This window comes from Candoia aspera, chromosome 2 (assembly GCF_035149785.1).
Source record: "Candoia aspera isolate rCanAsp1 chromosome 2, rCanAsp1.hap2, whole genome shotgun sequence".
NCBI lineage: Eukaryota > Metazoa > Chordata > Lepidosauria > Squamata > Boidae > Candoia > Candoia aspera.
The window spans coordinates 179,080,862-179,098,015 of record NC_086154.1 but is presented as its reverse complement, the minus strand read 5'-3'; the positions used below and the strand labels follow the sequence as shown (position 1 = coordinate 179,098,015).

The following is a 17,154-nucleotide window of genomic DNA, read 5'->3' as shown; positions in this document are numbered from 1 at the left end:
GTATTTCATAATCTGCCAGGAATAATGGACTCTTTTTCCCTTTTCTTTGCTTGTGTACTAATTTAGGAAACGGAAACCTGGATTCCACCACTTTTAATTTAAGAGCAAAGACTATGAACACTCTGATTCCAATCCAGTGGGCCTTGGTACTACAGTCACTGTAAAATCAAATACAGTGGGTTTTTTAAAACTGTTTTGAAATTATTATTATTATTATTATATTTTTCTTATACATTTAATTTTGAATGGAAGCATCTTTATGTTTTTTTTCTCTTGCAGAAGTATATCATCCATGTTAAATGTTGCTGCTGTCAATACACACAAATGTACAAATGTTGTTCACTGAAAGAGAAAACCTTACAGTCTTTTGTATTATGGGTGCAAAGCCCTTTGCCTAAGTTGTGTTTCATGGCCAAAAAAGATGCTGGGATTGGGGATGAAACTTGATTTGACTCATATTTCCTTTCCCCCATCCACCTCATTCACCCACAAAATGGAAGTGAATGCATGAGACAAAGAACTGTGATCAACCAGTTCTTCAGTCTTACCTTCTTATACTCTGTCTCTTGCCCATTGTTGGATCTGCTATTGGAAACAATTCAGAAATAGAGGGAATGTTAAGACATGGGAAAGGGGAAAATTCAGTGTCTCCATCATGGTCCTTTTATATGCTAAAATACCCCATATCTTGAATTTTATAAGTGAATGAGATGAATAATAAATGATTGCCCTATCAGATCTGGTTTTGGTCTGATATAACTTCTGCAAACTATTCGTCTATTTCATTACGGTAGTTGCAAGAGGGATAATATTTAGTTACTGTTGTCTGATGGAACAAACTGGAATCTGAAGCTTTAAGCATTCCAAAAAGCTTGAAGCTGTTAAATAAGAATATTATATTTTCAAAATAAATTAATAAATAACTGCCACCAACCCCTGCCTCCAGAGATTTGTTGCTGGCTGTTAAAATCAAGCCTGTTTACTGGGAAAGTATTCATTGTTATTTTACTGTGGATAAATATTTAAAACATACTGTATATGCATACATGGATTTGGTGAATGATTACCATTTAGTTCAAAATAAATAAAACAGTAGTTGCTGTTCCCATAAAAAGACATGAAAATTAGATTTCATGTTTTTGATATTATTTGCCAGGGCACACCACTTGTCCAAACAGGACAAATAGCTCCCTATTTCCATTGAAACTAATTACTAGTTGTTGCTTATCCCGGATTTAAAATATAACATGTTTTTAACATTCCTCAACATACTTATTTCTCAGGAAAAGAACTGCTGAGTCCCAAGTGAAAGGACAGAATGGCTACCCTGGGTATCCAGAGTAATGCAAAAAGGCAGTAGTTAAATACTGTAATAATTATATCCAGAGACATCAGCCAGAATAATTTAGTTACTGCTAAAATTAAAAGGTGAAAAGGAGGAAGGAAAACTAATGTATGCTGTTCCTTAATTTACTTTCCTTATTACTTTCCTGTCAGAAAGTATGTTCCTATTGCAGTAGATGCATCTACATTAGCCATTTTTTTCTCAAATAGAACTTCTCAAAGCAATTCAGGCCCATAATCTCGTTGCATTTCCCTTTCTCCTTCTCTTTCACTGCTCAGTTGTAACAGTTTTATTTTGGGCTTCAGATGAGGATGAAACCTACTCTTTCTGTAAGCTAAATCTAAAAGGTGGACATAGCATTGAATGTGTAGGGAGGAATAGCCTAACTGCTCTAATTTTCCACAGAGAAGAGTTTCCTGATAGGTTTGATAATGACAATGTCTGAAATAATAGGTTTGAAAAGTCAGTGTCTTTTTCCTCGTTTTTTTCCTCCCCTCGTAATGAATTATTTGCTCATATTGTACCTGCTAATTTCTTTTTATTTAACATAGAGAACTCTTGCCAATAAAGTAGGGACAAGACACTCCCAACTTGAGATCTACCCCTAAGGATTATACCAACATACATTTCTCTTGACAATAGTATGGAGGAGGTTTGCTCTTGCCTTCCGGGATTTTTTAAGAGAGACTTGAACATTTTAGATGATGTCCCATCCAAGTACCAGCCATGCCCAATTCCGCTTAGCTTAGGAACCCAGAGTAAGACAGCCAGGTGCTACCATTCACAATGCAAGAATATTGATTATGAACATATTAAAGCAAAGCATAGTTAGCCTCCAGTGAAAGACTTATGTCAGTTGCTGTGGGGTTTTGTGGTTTGGAGTGATATGGACAGAAAGCAGTTTACACACATCGAGTTTTTAGGAGCAATGTAGTACAATTGTCCACAATTGCTTAAATTGTTCAGGTTGCACACTTTTTTAAAATTGTTTTGGCAATACTACAAACCAAAACATCTGCAAATCTTTACAGATGATAAGAAAAAAAAACAGGGAATGTGATTAATTCATATCTGTCGTATACTGCATATATTTATAAATACTATGCCACCCTCTTATAATTTGTTGTGTGGATAGGGGCTACAAGATATTAGTTAGGAGAAAATAGCCCAGTGTGTAGATCCACCACTGTAATTCCACTTCCAGTTTATTGGGGAAACTGCATTACAGTATAGAATCGAGTAATTGTAGCTTGTATGATCACATTATTTATCCATAATAATTTTTGGAGCACGTACACGTTCTTCCCTTCTCAGGCATGCTTGCATATGTTTATAATTTTACAGTCAAGTTCTTGCAAAGGATTTTTAGTGATTTAGAAGGAACAAGCAGACCTAATTTTTTTTCTCCTAAGCATTTTCAAAATTAAGAAGCAAAAGAAAATTGAAACGTATGTTCAGTTTTAATCAGGAAGCAAAACGTAGCCTTGTCCCTCTGAGAGACAGCGATGTGCTCGTTACTGCAACAGCAATTAGTAAATAAATTTAGCAATAACTTTTCTTGTAAGAAGCTGTTTTTCCCCCTCATTCTAAGGGCATCTGTTATTAAAACTGAAATACACATTAGCTTATTCAAGCTCTTCCAGAAAATATAGTGCTAATGTTTTCAGTGGCTAGCTTATCTTGCTAGTGAGCTTTAAGAGGACTTCCAGTTCTACTTTGCTTTGTAATATATGCAGCCCATTCTAAGAAATCAGTTTCACCAGTCCTACTCCCAGTGGGCCAGTTCTTGAGTAAGTGTGTATAGGATTTCAGCTATAAGAAAAGCTTCATAAAATGGAAACGGTACTCTAAATTAACCATCATCATGGTTCCTTTTTCTTTGCAAGATCCCTTCTTTTCCTACTTATTCATACACTGTGTGTATGAATGGCTGTATTCTGAGCCAAGATATTTCTGTTCTGGGAAATGGTAGAAGATAATGTACAATAAGGAAGCCAGATTGCTTATTTTCAGTACTAGCAGTTCATACATTTTCCCATTTATTTGGATTAATATACAAGGTGCAAAATCTGACCTAGAAAGGATTCACAAGGTGTAGGTCTGCAGGTAGGCAGTGTGATGCCTAAAGGGAAAAAGCAGGAGAGTCAAAATTAGGTGGTTGTTCGTAGTGTTACATCCTTAGAAAAATCGTTGCTTTTTAATTTACAGTTTAAATGCATAAAATGTGTTGTAACTGATGTCACCACCTGTCTTGTGTTTCAACCATTTCTGTGTGATGCACTTTACATTGTAAATAAAGTTGCAGCCCATTTAGTACCTGTAATCTAATTTGTGTTTCTTGTTTGGGTAACTACTTTCTGATACTGTGACAAAAAACTTATTTGGTAGCATAGGCAGAAGGCGATGAACCCTCCCCCTTAGCCACTGCTGTTGTTAGACTGTACAAACCTCCACAGGAGTGCGTTGAAGCAGCCTTCAGAGTGTGAGAGCTGGGTCTCAGAGGGGTAAGAAGTCCAGTAGCTGTTTCCAGAATAATTGTCCTATGCAGTCAGCCCCTCCTTCACAAAAGAGACAAGCCTTATCCACTGATGGACTTCAACTCCCAGAATTCCCCAGCCAGTATGGCTGGCTGGGGAATTCTGAGAGTTGACCTCTACCCCTCTTAAAGTTGCCAAGGTTGAGAAACACTGCACTAGGAAAGTCCAGGAAAGAGAACCAGAACCTTCCTGCCTGAATTTGCCTATATATGTTTCTCATTTGAAAATAGAATATTTGCTGGAATTCATGTGTTGTTCCTTTAACCTTCTTAATAAATCTTGCTTATCAGAGGCCTGAGGAAGAGACTTGTCCTTGGGATTAACCACTTCCAGCCCAAGATGCTACCAGAAGCCTGACACAAAACTGCTTTGTGAACAACAGGCCCCCTTTTTAAAGTGAAGCAGCCATGTTGCTTCACTGGATATTGCTTCAAGCTTTCTGCCTGAAGTTTTTAACTGAAAATCTTCTGCAAGTGCTCTGTGTGTGCCCCAGAGTCTCTTCCAGCTATTGTACCTGCCAAAGAAGAACCTCAAAGTGACCCAGAGCATCTTGTTGACTAGATGCACGTCACCACCAGGACTTGATACGGCAAGGTGAATTACTTTGTCTCCATGGGGCAAAGCATCTTGTTGGTCCTGAGCCATTTGGTGCAGGCCCAGCCATTTCTGGTTATTCCAGCCTGAAAACTGCAGCACGAGACTAACAGAACAAGCCTGCCAAAAAAGTGTAAAGGGTAACTGTGGTTAATGTTAATTGCTGTTGGGGTAACACGTGTGTCCCAATGGTAGCACTCTGTGTGTGTGTGTGTGTGTGTGTGTATGCGCACATCTGACTCCTGGCAACTGCATGAACAGATCCCTGCAGTTCTCTCAGCAAGATTTCCAGAAGTGGTTTGCCATTGCTTGTTTCTTCCTAGGGCTGAGAGAGAGGGACTTGCCCAAGGTCACCCAGCTGGCTTCATGCCCAAAGCAGGACTAGAACATACAGTTTCCTGGCTTTTAGCTTGGTGCCTTTAACCCTTAAGTATTGTACAAATGGTAAAGAGAGTAGAAGTTAGTTCATGTTATCAGTACAAATACACTCAACAGCAAACTTGTTCAGCAAGTCTGGAATATTATGCAGACAAATTAGTACTTCTCATGAATAGAAGAAATGCTACCAGCAACCCAGGAAATGCCATTGCTTGCAAAAGTTCTAAAAACCTTTATGGGGAAAGATGAAAAAGCACGTGAGCCTGGTTCAGAAGGAGCTATCTCAGTAGCCAATCAATTATTGAGTGAAAAATAATGGAGGACCAAGTCAGGGAGAGTGGAACAGAGTCAGTATGGCTACATTGGCATAGTGATGAGCACAACACCCTTGAAAAGGGTTACAACAGGGCAGAGCTCTGTAACTCAGCAATGGAAAACAAGGGTTTAGGATGGGATGCGCCCACCCCATGCCCATGAAGTGTCCTGACTTGTACTGTGCCATCCAACTGACTGCTGCAAAACTTTAAGTGGATACCTTATGGAAGGACCAGCCCTTGGGTGCAAAAACTGCAGTGGCCATAGTCCAGAAGAATTCCCAAAGAAAGGTGGCAGGAAGCAAGAAGCTAGGGCTGGGCTCTTAAATGCCCTGATCCAGAAGAAGGGAGAGGCCCATGGGAGCAATGTAAATGAACCAGGGAGCAGCTGAAGGTGGTCTGGAATAATGGGAGGAAGGCGGGGGTTGGGAGTGCACTCAAGAGAGTAGTGTAAGGGAGCGAAAGAAAGGAAATTGCAGCTGGGACAATCCAATGTGGTCAGAAGAGAAGGAAGTAATTGGCATTTAGGCTGAGAAAAGCTACGAAAAGCAACAGAAGGGATTGGGGAAGCCTGTGGAATAACTCGGGAAATGAGAACGAATGGGAAAGGGGACAAGCTGTGTAAATGGAAGAGAAATGAATGGATCTACTCTGGAGTGTGAGGTATGAAACAAGGAAGTGTGTGTGTGTGTGTGTGTGTGGTGATCCTGAAAAAGAAGTGCAGAAAGGGGCAGGGGGAGTTGAAGTTCAGTTTTTGCTCCATCACAACGATTTGGAGGTGAAGTGATGTTTATTAACAGCAAATGTTTGTTTAATATAAAGTTACTTCACTTGGGTCAATTTAAATCATTTTATTTATTTGTTACTGATATTTCCATGTTGCACTGCTCCAAATGGCTCTGAGTGGTAATCATTTGTCTCTGTTTATATCATTTAGATAATTACATATTTGAAATACCTGCATCACTGTAGAAATGATATAAATTGATGCAAATGATGTAAACAACATCAATTATCCAGACTTCTTAGAAACAATGAGAGTTTATTGCTTGGGGTTAATATCTCAACAAAAATTTTGTCTGTGGCATATAAAGTCCACTGAATGGAGGTCTGAGAATAAAATCAAATTACTGAATTAAAGTTTACTTTTTTACTGGATTCAGAATCTCTGGCAAGATGACACCATCTTTTAGCATTACCCATTGCTCTGAAATAGATGTGTTATGATTGGCCACACCTGTCATGGCAGTCATTTTTTGAACATTCTCCCATGATGCTCAAAATTTCAAAAGTGCTTATTTGGCCTGAAAATATTCACACAAACAGTTTTTAAAAACCTTACTGAGGCATTTTCACATTCTAGACTTTTAATCTAATAGATACTAATTGCATGGCAGTAAGCAAAGGCAAGTTAAAATTCGAACTATGGGAGACTGTAACCATCAGAAGAAATAATAAGCATATTATTATGGGCTTGGCTGAACAGCTTGCTCAGATTAGTTGATATGGGGCCTGTTTTTATTTCTTCCATTCTCCATGCAAACATTCGCATCATGGCATGCAAGCACATGAAACCCTCTGCAGGCTATAGATCTTGTCAAAAAAGGTAAAAATGTGGCTTCAAATTTACAACTGCACCTTGCGGTATTTGCTCATGACAGCTGTATTAAGATGATTATCATACAAATTTTGCTTCTCCAAAATAACTGCAGAAACCATGAAAGAAGGTGTGATTTCTCTCCTTCCTAAGTTAAAGGCATGAAAAGCCGTCCATGATGCAGCAAACTTCTCTTTCAAATATTGCCAGAATATTGACTAATTTATATTCCAAGAGTGAAGGGCCCAATGAAATATTCCAAGCTGGGCCAAACCTCAGAATACCTTGTATGTGCTGTTTATTTGGGTTGGTAGTTTTGTTTTGTTTTTTAAACAGAACAAAGCTTGAAATATTTTGAGTATCCAGTCACAGTAGACAAAGGGAACTGGGACTAAGTGGAATAATATCCTGCACTGATTGCAGACAACCCCAGCTCACAGAAACATCAGCCAAGGGAATTACTCTAAAAAATGGTTTTGCAGAGTTTTTTTTTCTTATTGTACATACAGGCACAGATTAACCCAGTGTTTCTCAACCTTGGCAACTTTAAGCTGTATGGATTTGGCTGGCTGGGGAATTCTGGGAGTTGAAGTCCACACAGCTTAAAGTTGCTGAGGTTGAGAAACACAGGATTAACCTATTAGACGTGATTGCAAAAGAAAGTTATTGAATAATATTAATTGCAAGGTAGCCATGCTGACTCTATTCCATTCCTCCTGCCTCAGTTCCCCATTATTTTTCCATCAGTAACTGACTGGCTATTGAGATGGTTCTTTCTTAGGCTGACCATATTTCCTTGAGACAAAAACGGGACACTAGGATGGCAAAACAGGATGGGGTTAACAACAGGACATTGGGATGGCAAAACGGGGCAGGGCTGGGCACGGGCTGGATCAGCAGGCAGGGACTTCTCCGGTTTTCTCGGGCTGGGAATCTTCAGATTCCTTCGTTTGCGAGAGGCAAGGCTGGGCTGGAGAGTCTAGTGAACAGCTGTCCCTGACAAGCCGTTCCTCCTCTGGCTGTGCTTTTACATTCTTTTCTTCCCGCAGTTTCAAGGCAGGAGCCAATCGGCTCTTCCTTTGATCACCACCTATCAGCTGATCCTGTTTTTTTTCTTTTTAGGTTTCCCTCCAGGTTGAGCTCTGCAGCTTTTTTCCCCGCCGTTTCTGCTGAGCTCCCCCTCCTTCCATTCAAAGTCAGACTGCATTCTGACAGGTTCGTGGGAACTTTCAAATTTTTAAGTAAGGTTTTTAAGAAAACAAGACAAAATGGACATTTATATTAAAACAATGGGACGGTCTGGAAATGTTAAAAAAATAGGACTGTCCCATTCAAAACAGGACATATGGCCAGCCTATTCTTTCTGCACCATGCTCACATGCCCTTCTGTGTTTTTTCTTTAAAGATTTCTTGTACCTTTGCACCCCTGTGCCCATGCAGTATACCTCCCTTTTCCTCCTCTTTTGATTGCAGACTTTTTTCCCCTTTCTTCCTCCCATCATTCCAGATCATCTCCAGCTGCTCCCTGGATCTTTACATGGCTCACATGGGGTCTCTCCCTTCTTCTGGACTGGAGCGTTCAAGAGCCCAGCCTGACTTCCAGCTTCCTTGGAAATTCTTCTGGTCTGTGGGTGCTGTAAAGGTTTTGTGTTCCAGGCCTGCTCCTTCCACAAATGTGGGATAGAAAATAAATAAATTAAATAAATAAAGGAACAGCATTATGCACTCTAACTTCTCCACAGTAAATCTCTATACAAAAACTAAGCCTACATATCAAGCAAACAGGCAATTGCAAGCAGTCTTCTTTAATACCTATGTTTGGGGTCCAGAATCACCTCTGAATGTCAGATGCACTCTCCTACCTAATTCAGGCAAATCAGTGACCAAAGCCCAGCAGCATCTGTCTCTGGACTGTGCTGCCTCTCCCACCCCCGTCCCACTCCCATCTCAGCCAGTCTCACTCAGTAGCAGCAGAAGACGTGGAGCCAATTCTATCTTGAGAAATGCTTGAAAAAAGCATTGAATGTGAATGTGACTAATAAAATAACATGGCTATCACAGCCCTCTGAACAGCTGGATCAGTCAAAACAGTGCTGCTTGAATAGTCTTAATTTGTTTGGAGAATTGGAAGAAACAGACTGTTGTGGTTCTGGGCTCAAAACACACTCCACAAGCACGTTTTGTTTTGAGCTTAGAACATTCCAAGATTGGAATCTGACAGAACTCCTCTGTCACAGGAAAAGTGACTGAATCCATCATCACTTAGGAGCTAGGGGGAAAAAATACCAGGACATGGTTCCAGTTCACACAGACTGTAGGGTTTTCCTGTGTGGAAACAGCTGGAAAGCAAACTAGAAGAACCTCAACCACGATCGGGTAGTGGACCAGGTAGGTGGACCCAAAAGTTGAACAAGGGTCTGAAAAACTGCAGAGGAAAAGGAACTGGGGACAGAACTGTGTCATGCAACAGCTGGCTGAATTGTACCATTGACACTGGGAGGCTGTGGGAACCACAGATACAAGGTGGGGACAGCCCATGCAAGCAATAGCTTATTTACTCCCAAGCAAATAGGCAGCATAATCAGATTAAAATGACAACTGGTAAGGGGGAGCTGATAATTATCAAAGAAGCAGGAGGCATGGAGAAACATGTAACCTTTTCCTGCCTCAGTGCAATTCTGAGGAAAATCTCTCTTTTGAAGCTACTGTTGCATTTGGCTCTCAGTTTAGTCTGTAAAGAAAATTCTAGTTTCCTGTGAAGCCTAAGTTCCACCATATCCAGCCAACAATAATACCACTTGACTTCAGCAGCACTGCTTCTGAAACTTATAAACATACACAGATAAAACAGTGTATTCTTGGACCTTTTCCATAGTGAATTGAAATTTGATCGCAAATCATATTTTCCTAACTCTATTTGTATGCCATGAGAGGGTGCAGTGGTTAAGGTACCAGGCCAAAAACTGAGAGATCGTGAGCTGGGTGACTTTGGGTCAATTACTCACTCTCCACAACAGGAAGAAAGCAATGGCAAACCATTTCCAAACATCTTCCCAAGAAAGCTGTAGGGACTAGTCCAGGCAGTTGCCAGGAGTCAACATTGACTCAAAGGCATGCACACACATGCAAAATTTTACAGCATACTTTCAACACTAAAAATTTGCCTGGCCGGCTATATATAAAAATACATTTTAAAATTGTATTATTTAAGCAATCTTCAGGTATAATCATATCACCAGAAACTAGCACCACAAGGATTATACATAATAAAGACAGTGACTCTGGTCCATCTACTCAGACCCAAACTTGCAAACCTGACACTTTTTATGTAACGTTCTTCTGTTTAATTTGTTTCATGAAACTACAGTGTACAACTAAAAGACCTTTAGGCTTGCAAAATTTAAAGATTGTGACAAAGAATGCTTCACACCTAGATCAAGATCATTTAGGATAGATTAATTACAAAAATTACAGATTTCTTCTCTGTGTCATTTGGTATGATTTCTGTGGGTGATACTTGCTTCCAAACCTAATGTGTGGAAGGGAGGAAGGTTTCTTCCTTCCAGTGACATATTGGATGGAACTGAATTGTGGGATATAAACAAAGATACAGCCATACTACTTCCATGTAATCATCTGTTGACATTGAATTAAAAGGAAACACCTTTCAGAGGAACTACCACTTTGCAGAAACAATTATCTTCTAGGTTGGCTTCAAATCAAATGGCAGAGTCAATTATATGTCCTATATCTCCACCCTTTCAGAAGCTTCTCTCTCAATCTCATTAAATTAAACATCAGTTCTGAGCCAGATTACACAATCAAACTACTTTTCTGATCTTTCAGAATTCATGAAAGGGAAGCCATGGCTGAATTCTAGCACATAAATACATACATATATACATAAATGCCCATTACTCTATTCCTTTCTACAAAAAAGTAGAAAGAAGTAGTAGCCAAAAAAAAATTAAAGGCAGGAAATGAAAGGAAATACAGCTATATCTAGTTTACATCAACACCATTTACTATTGCTCCCCAAACCTTTCTATCTTTGCAAACCCTCCTCTTGAACTTTTGTCATATCAAGTCAGTTACATTTTTAGATTTAGTACATATGAATAGGTTTATGCTTACATTGCATTGCTGAAAGACAGCTCATATCAGCACCCTTTACACCTTCTCTAGCCAGTGCTTAGCTGCCTCCAAAGAAACCTCTGACATGCAAGAAAACAAGTATTTAAAATCCCCTCTTGATAGTGGTGTGACACTTGTTGCTTTAAATAAATACAGTTCTGGTTAACCTGCTTGGTGGAAATTAAAACCCCTTACATCAGCATGCCAGTGTCATTCTGAGACATGATAGATGGGCTGCATTAGCAGGGAATTCACATAACAGCCAACTCAATGAACAGAAAACCAAGTATCTGACAAAACCAAGACAGTAAGCCGGTTGTCGTGTTGGATCTCTTCAGACTGTTGGAAATGGAGTCCATGTGTACCTACAAAATACATTCCACACAGAAGAAGACCTATAGAAGCCTTGCATTTGATTTCCCTTTAATTTTAATATTTGAAGAGAGGTGGGGGGGTTTTTTCCCTTTTGGGTTAACTAAGCAGCATAAAATCATATAAGCTCATACTTGCTGTTGGTAGCAGTAGAGTCCTTGCATGTTTTTACTACTCACATGAGGCCTAAGCCAAGCCAGCCTACTTTACCCTATAGTTGTTATGGGTGAATACTGGAGGAGGGAATCCTATGGGCACTGACTTGAGTGCCTGATGGAAAAGTGGGATCGAGATCTTGATCCTGGCTGATCTTAGCCAGCCATCTACTAGTGCTATTAACCAGCAGGCAAAGTGACAATAATCCAAACTTAGATCAGAAGTTAAGCTGGAGTTGTGGACCATATCTCAACATACCTTTTCCCTCTAACTTTTGGCTGGGAAACTCAAGCCCAAGAACTAAATCTATCTCTCAACATCATCTCTCTCTCTACATATTCCAATTCTAGTTTTGTGTTTAGAACTTTAGCTCTTTAACAGTTATGTTTCTTGAACTTTACATGTAGATGTGTCCAGGACAATTATTCAATTATTATGCAATAGCATAATATCTTAATGTCAAACACTGGACAATTTAATCTTTCTACCTAATTCTGGATTATGGGTACAACTTCTGTTTTCTAGGTCATTACCTTTCCAACTTAGCAATGATTACCACATCAGACCAACAAGAAAGCCTATTGTAACTTGCATTGCCCTACTTTCTTTATATATTGCTGATAATCCTAAGGTCCATTTCTTTCCCTTTGTTATTTTTTACTGTAAGAAGCAGAGCCAAGGGAATTCTGAGAAATCCTGACTAACAGCTACATGTGATCTTCAGGCTGGGTGTCAAGAATTACCAGCTGATGTAAATCTATTCTTTCGAACAGTATGATGAATTATGAAGTATGTCCTCTGATGACTTTTCAAGGAAAGTACCCAGTCGTATGAAGTTATGTCTATAGGAATATACCCTTGTTTTTAGACATGCATCAGAACTACTTGTACTTCTGTTTTTTAGCCTTGAGAGTTGCCAAAGTGTAATTTTACCAAAAGTGTAACAAAAGTCTCAACCGGTAGAACAGGAAATTGAAAAGGATGATGCTGCATTATGTGCTACAGCTATTGACTTTTCTACATTTTTGGCCTAATTTGGCGCTGCGGGTTAAACCGCTGAGCTGTCGATCGGAAGGTCGGCGGTTCGAAACCGCGCGGCGGGGTGAGCTCCTGTTGCTAGTCCCAGCTCCTGCTCACCTAGCAGTTCGAAAACATGCAAATGTGAGTAGATCAATAGGTACCGCTTCGGCGGGAAGGTAATGGCATTCCGTGTCGTCATGCTGGCCACATGACCCGGAAGTGTCCTATGGACAACGCCGGCTCTAAGGCTTAGAAACGGAGATGAGCACCGCCCCCTAGAGTCGGACACGACTGGACTTTTCGTCAAGGGAAACCTTTACCTTTACTATGGATTACAAATGTTTGATATGGAATATAAATGGAACAAATGCTTCTCAAAAGAGAAAAAAAATCATTGTTTGAAAAAATTAAAACAAGATATAATTTTATAAAGTAAAATATGTGGGTATCACAATGACAAATATGAATTGAATGTTATTTCAAAACAACTATGTTAAGATATGGAATGAAATTAAAAAGGACATGCTGAGATGGGAAAAACTATAATTGTCATTGTTGGTGAGAATTTCTGTGATAAAAATGAATGTTTTGCCTAGAATTACAGGTAGTCTTTGACTTACAACCATTCGTTCAGAGACTGAAGTTATGATGGTGCTGAAAAAATGGACTTAACAACTGGTCCCCGAAGTTACAGCTGTTGCAGCACCCCATGGTCGTGTGATTAAAATTCAGGCACTTGGCAGCCCACCTGCATTTCTGACCACAGGGGTGCTTCAACTCTCCCCACCTGCCTACCTCCCCCCGATTTCTGCCCTTTTAGCCACCCTGCACCCTGCCAACAACTAATTCTGTATTAGTCCTTACTATTGTTGTTAAAACTTTCATATACAGTGTATGTGTGTATACACACACACACACACACACACACAGTATATATATAAATACCTTTAGGCAGAATCTCTACCATGCTAACCTTTAGACACACAAGTGGATAAATGTGTTTTAGAGTATTGGTTATGATGGAATCCAGAATCATCAACTTAAAAAACTTTTTTTAAAAAAATCATTAATCTCTTTGTGATTCCACACTGCATAAGCCTCCTTTACTTGCGACCAAACTCTAACACTTTTTCTGCTGTAGTTTATGTTTCGCTGTATTTTACGTATGAATGTAATTGTAATGCTCATAGCCAGCGTTTTACGATGAAAGCAACCTTAAAAGCTTATTTTAACAAAAATATAAATTAAAAAAAGAACAGAACAGTAAATAGTATCATCCTAATAGAAGAAGCAGATTACAGAATATTAACTACTGCTACTGCTATTTTCCTTCATGTGCTCTGGCATTGACAAGGCAACCCCACAAATTGTATCACTGCTGGAGCTGTGGAGGCCCCGAGTCCCTGCAAATCCCCTTCCAGTGTTCTCTTGTCTGAGCAGATGCTGCAGGTTCTATGACATTAGAGCATAATTGCAGTGTTTCTGTCTGGCTGATCCAAATCTTTTGAGGGGCAGACTTTGTTACTTTCCAGCCTTGTGGACATTGTATTTCCACCAGTCACCTAGGCAGATGTGCTAAATTCCTTCTGCAGACATGCCCAAACCAGTGAAGATGTTGTTGCATGATCTTATTCCCAACTGTGTTCGGTTGACTGCAGATGTATCATATGATGGAATGTCTTCTTTCCACCATCGATCATGCAAGGAGATACTCAGGACTGTCCACCAACATCTCTAAGATAGCATTGCTGAGACTTTTGTACATTTAAAAAGAGAAGAGTGCTTAAGTCTAGATACACTATGTGTGGGTGGTTTAATTGCACAAGGACTAATTCAGATGAGGGAGGGTTCAGGAAAAAATGTAACCTATTGTTTAAAAATAGCTTTCTTTGGACAGAGCTGTGTAGATCTTGGTATGTTCCAAAAGTGTCTAATGGAATCTGGGAAGTAATTAGTACACTGGAAACAGGATGAAATCCCACTGAACAGCCTTTGCCCAACTAAAAGAGAGCTAAGACAATTTAAAAATCAGAAAGCAGAAACGTACATATGTTCTGATGGTATCAAGTTAATTGCAATGATTAAAAATGCTTGCTCTGGATTCATAATTCATTAATTCAAACAGAGATGTACTGTAAATTAGAAAATCAATGTCCTGTTGACAAAGGATTAAACATTTCCAAAAGTGCCCCTACCTTGAATGTCTTCCTTAATGGTATTAAGAATCATGTAGGAAGCACTGTGCTCATTAGGGAAGTAATGGTTGTCTGTTCAATCATTGCAAAGTATTACTGCATAGAATTCCTTTAGTTATCCCTAGTTAATGTAAGGATAATATGGCTTCAGGAAGTTACAAGTAGTACTGTAATTCAACTCTTGCTTGGAAAGCAGATTTTAGGGCTGTGTTTTGTTAGAAATCTTTGTCAAGTTGCACCTGATGTTTGGTGGCTTTGCAGATCCAGAGAATGATTTACTATAAGAACAGCCTTGCCAAGTGAGAATGTTAGAAGCCATAGCTCCAAAAAGACCCCTCCAGTAGTTATTAATAGCATGTCTACTCAGGTTAGGGGGCGTACTTCCAGGAAGATATGTGTAGGGTAGCAGTTGAATCATGTTAAATCTAAAACTTTAGTCTATCATACGTGATTACTATAAGGTTTAGCAAAAGATCACATTTAATTTTGTTTTCTAGATTCAGTATTTAGATAAAATTGATTCATTTATCATACTCACATGTAACATTTAAAGATCATTTTCATGCTCAGAGTCATTAAATTAGGATTGTGTTAAATTGTGTTGAAAGAATAGACAATTTCAGATGACAACGTTAAATAGTAGGCACTAAGAAGAAAATTAATATTTCTCTGGAAATTAAACTTGTTCACTAATTACAGGGCAGATAAAAGGAAAGGCTCTTCACATCATTCAGGAAATATGCATCAGTGGTTATTTGTGAGTCAAAAGTTCTAACTGAGTTATGAACAAGCAACTTGCTGGTATATTCTAATCAGTCATTCCAACTTTTCTCTTTCTGGCAGCAATAAGCTCCTTCTGTGGATTGTTTATCTTCACATCCAAATCAGAAACCTGAAGTTTCCAAACAAGCCAGGAATCAGAAACCAAAATCCATGTTTTCTCATTATGATTGGTTTGATGTTTGGCTCAGATATTAAAGAACCCAGCCTAGCCAAGGTTGACAGGAAGAGCCACATGGGGTAACTGAGAGGCATACACAGTTACAGTGCTTTTCCAGAGTACACCAGGATTTGTAGAATTTGTACTATAGTAATATGAATACTCCCTAAGTACAAATGCTTGTTATCTATCTACTTGGCCAATTCCATAACACTAAGTCTTAGGGGAATTATTCATAGAAGAATGATAGGGTATAAATGTGACAGCGTAAAAATTGCTGCAGGATCTGCCATCCGTCAGCTGACAGTTCCCTAAGTACCCTACTGCTTTGTTTAATGATCTTGGAAAGGACCATCTTGAAAATTATCATGCAGGGAAAATTTGTTTTACCAGATGTCAGTGCAACAGGTACAAAAATGTATAATTGTCATAGTGATGGTACATAATTTAGCTACAATTCTAGAGACTTCACAATCCTGGCCCTTTAGTAGGTAGTGCACAATTGCCACAGAACAGTATATAATTAGAGTGAGATTAACTCTGCCTTCCAAAATTGGTAGATAGGACATTTCAGAAGCATGTGTGCTACTGTTTCAATTTTAAAGTCTGAGCACATAGTGAATGCTCTTGGTAAGGAATACTGTTGTAGCTACCTATAATGGGGAGCAGCTAGCCCTTTAAAGAACAAGCTAACCTTCTGTGCCCAGAGGGAGTCACCTGACCCCTGAAAGCCAATAAAAAAATGGAGGTTGGGCAGGTTTTGGGTGGGAAAAGTTCTGGGTCTTTTGAGAAAGTTGACTGGATGAGGGTGGTTATAGTTAGAATTTCATTTGGGTTTTTTGTATTTTATCTCTCTTTAACGTGTTGAGTCTGTGGAAATTTATCTTCTTCGGGCATCTTTAATAGAGTTGATTTTTGTTGAAATCCTGGAGTTGACCCTCAGCTTGGAGGAAGGAAGAAAGGTGATTCCTGCTTTCTCTGTCTTCTTGACTTCAGACTGGTAAAGTGGATAACTTTACCGCAGTAATTTAAATGAAGAAAGATGCAAGTGTTTTCTGTTTATCAATTAAGGAGTGAAGCAGTCAGACCATGAACAGTAGTCCCTTAAACTGGCAAAGCACTGGCAGCACAATTCATTACCAACCAGAGTCTTTTACTCATCCTTAATTGCCATTAAGGCCTTTAATGGTCAATAGGATAAATGTGTAAAGAGTTGATGCTTCTGGAGCTGTTCCTCCAAAACAACCATGAAGAAGGACATCCAACTAAGATTGGATTGCACCTAGATCTGTAGCTGAAAAACAGTTAAAATGGAGCTATCAGATCAGTCTTGCAAAGATTATGATGATGGCAGCAAAGATTTAGTATTTTCTGTACCTCTTTGTTCCAGCAGTTGTCATGACTTTTCCAGCCCAGATGTGATTGCCCTATACTAGCACTTACACGAATGAATTCTAGTGAACTATCACACTCAGAGACTTTGGTTGTCCAATATTGCTCACAATTAATCAAGTATAAGTTCTGGACTTCTTATATCAGAAGTAGCTGGGAACAAGGGACAGAATGTTCTTT

General features: G+C 39.2%; 1 protein-coding gene across 1 annotated transcript in view; it reads left to right on the top strand.

The window, feature by feature from the left end:
- Nucleotides 1-3,668, top strand: part of SVEP1 (sushi, von Willebrand factor type A, EGF and pentraxin domain containing 1) — a 131,403-nt gene extending 127,735 nt beyond the window's left edge. The window contains exon 50 of the mRNA XM_063294984.1: nt 67-3,668. Within this exon, the coding sequence (XP_063151054.1) occupies nt 67-97 (31 nt within the window). The 3' untranslated portion in view covers nt 98-3,668. The remainder of the gene's footprint in view (nt 1-66) is intronic.
- The last annotated feature ends 13,486 nt before the right edge of the window (nt 3,669-17,154 follow it).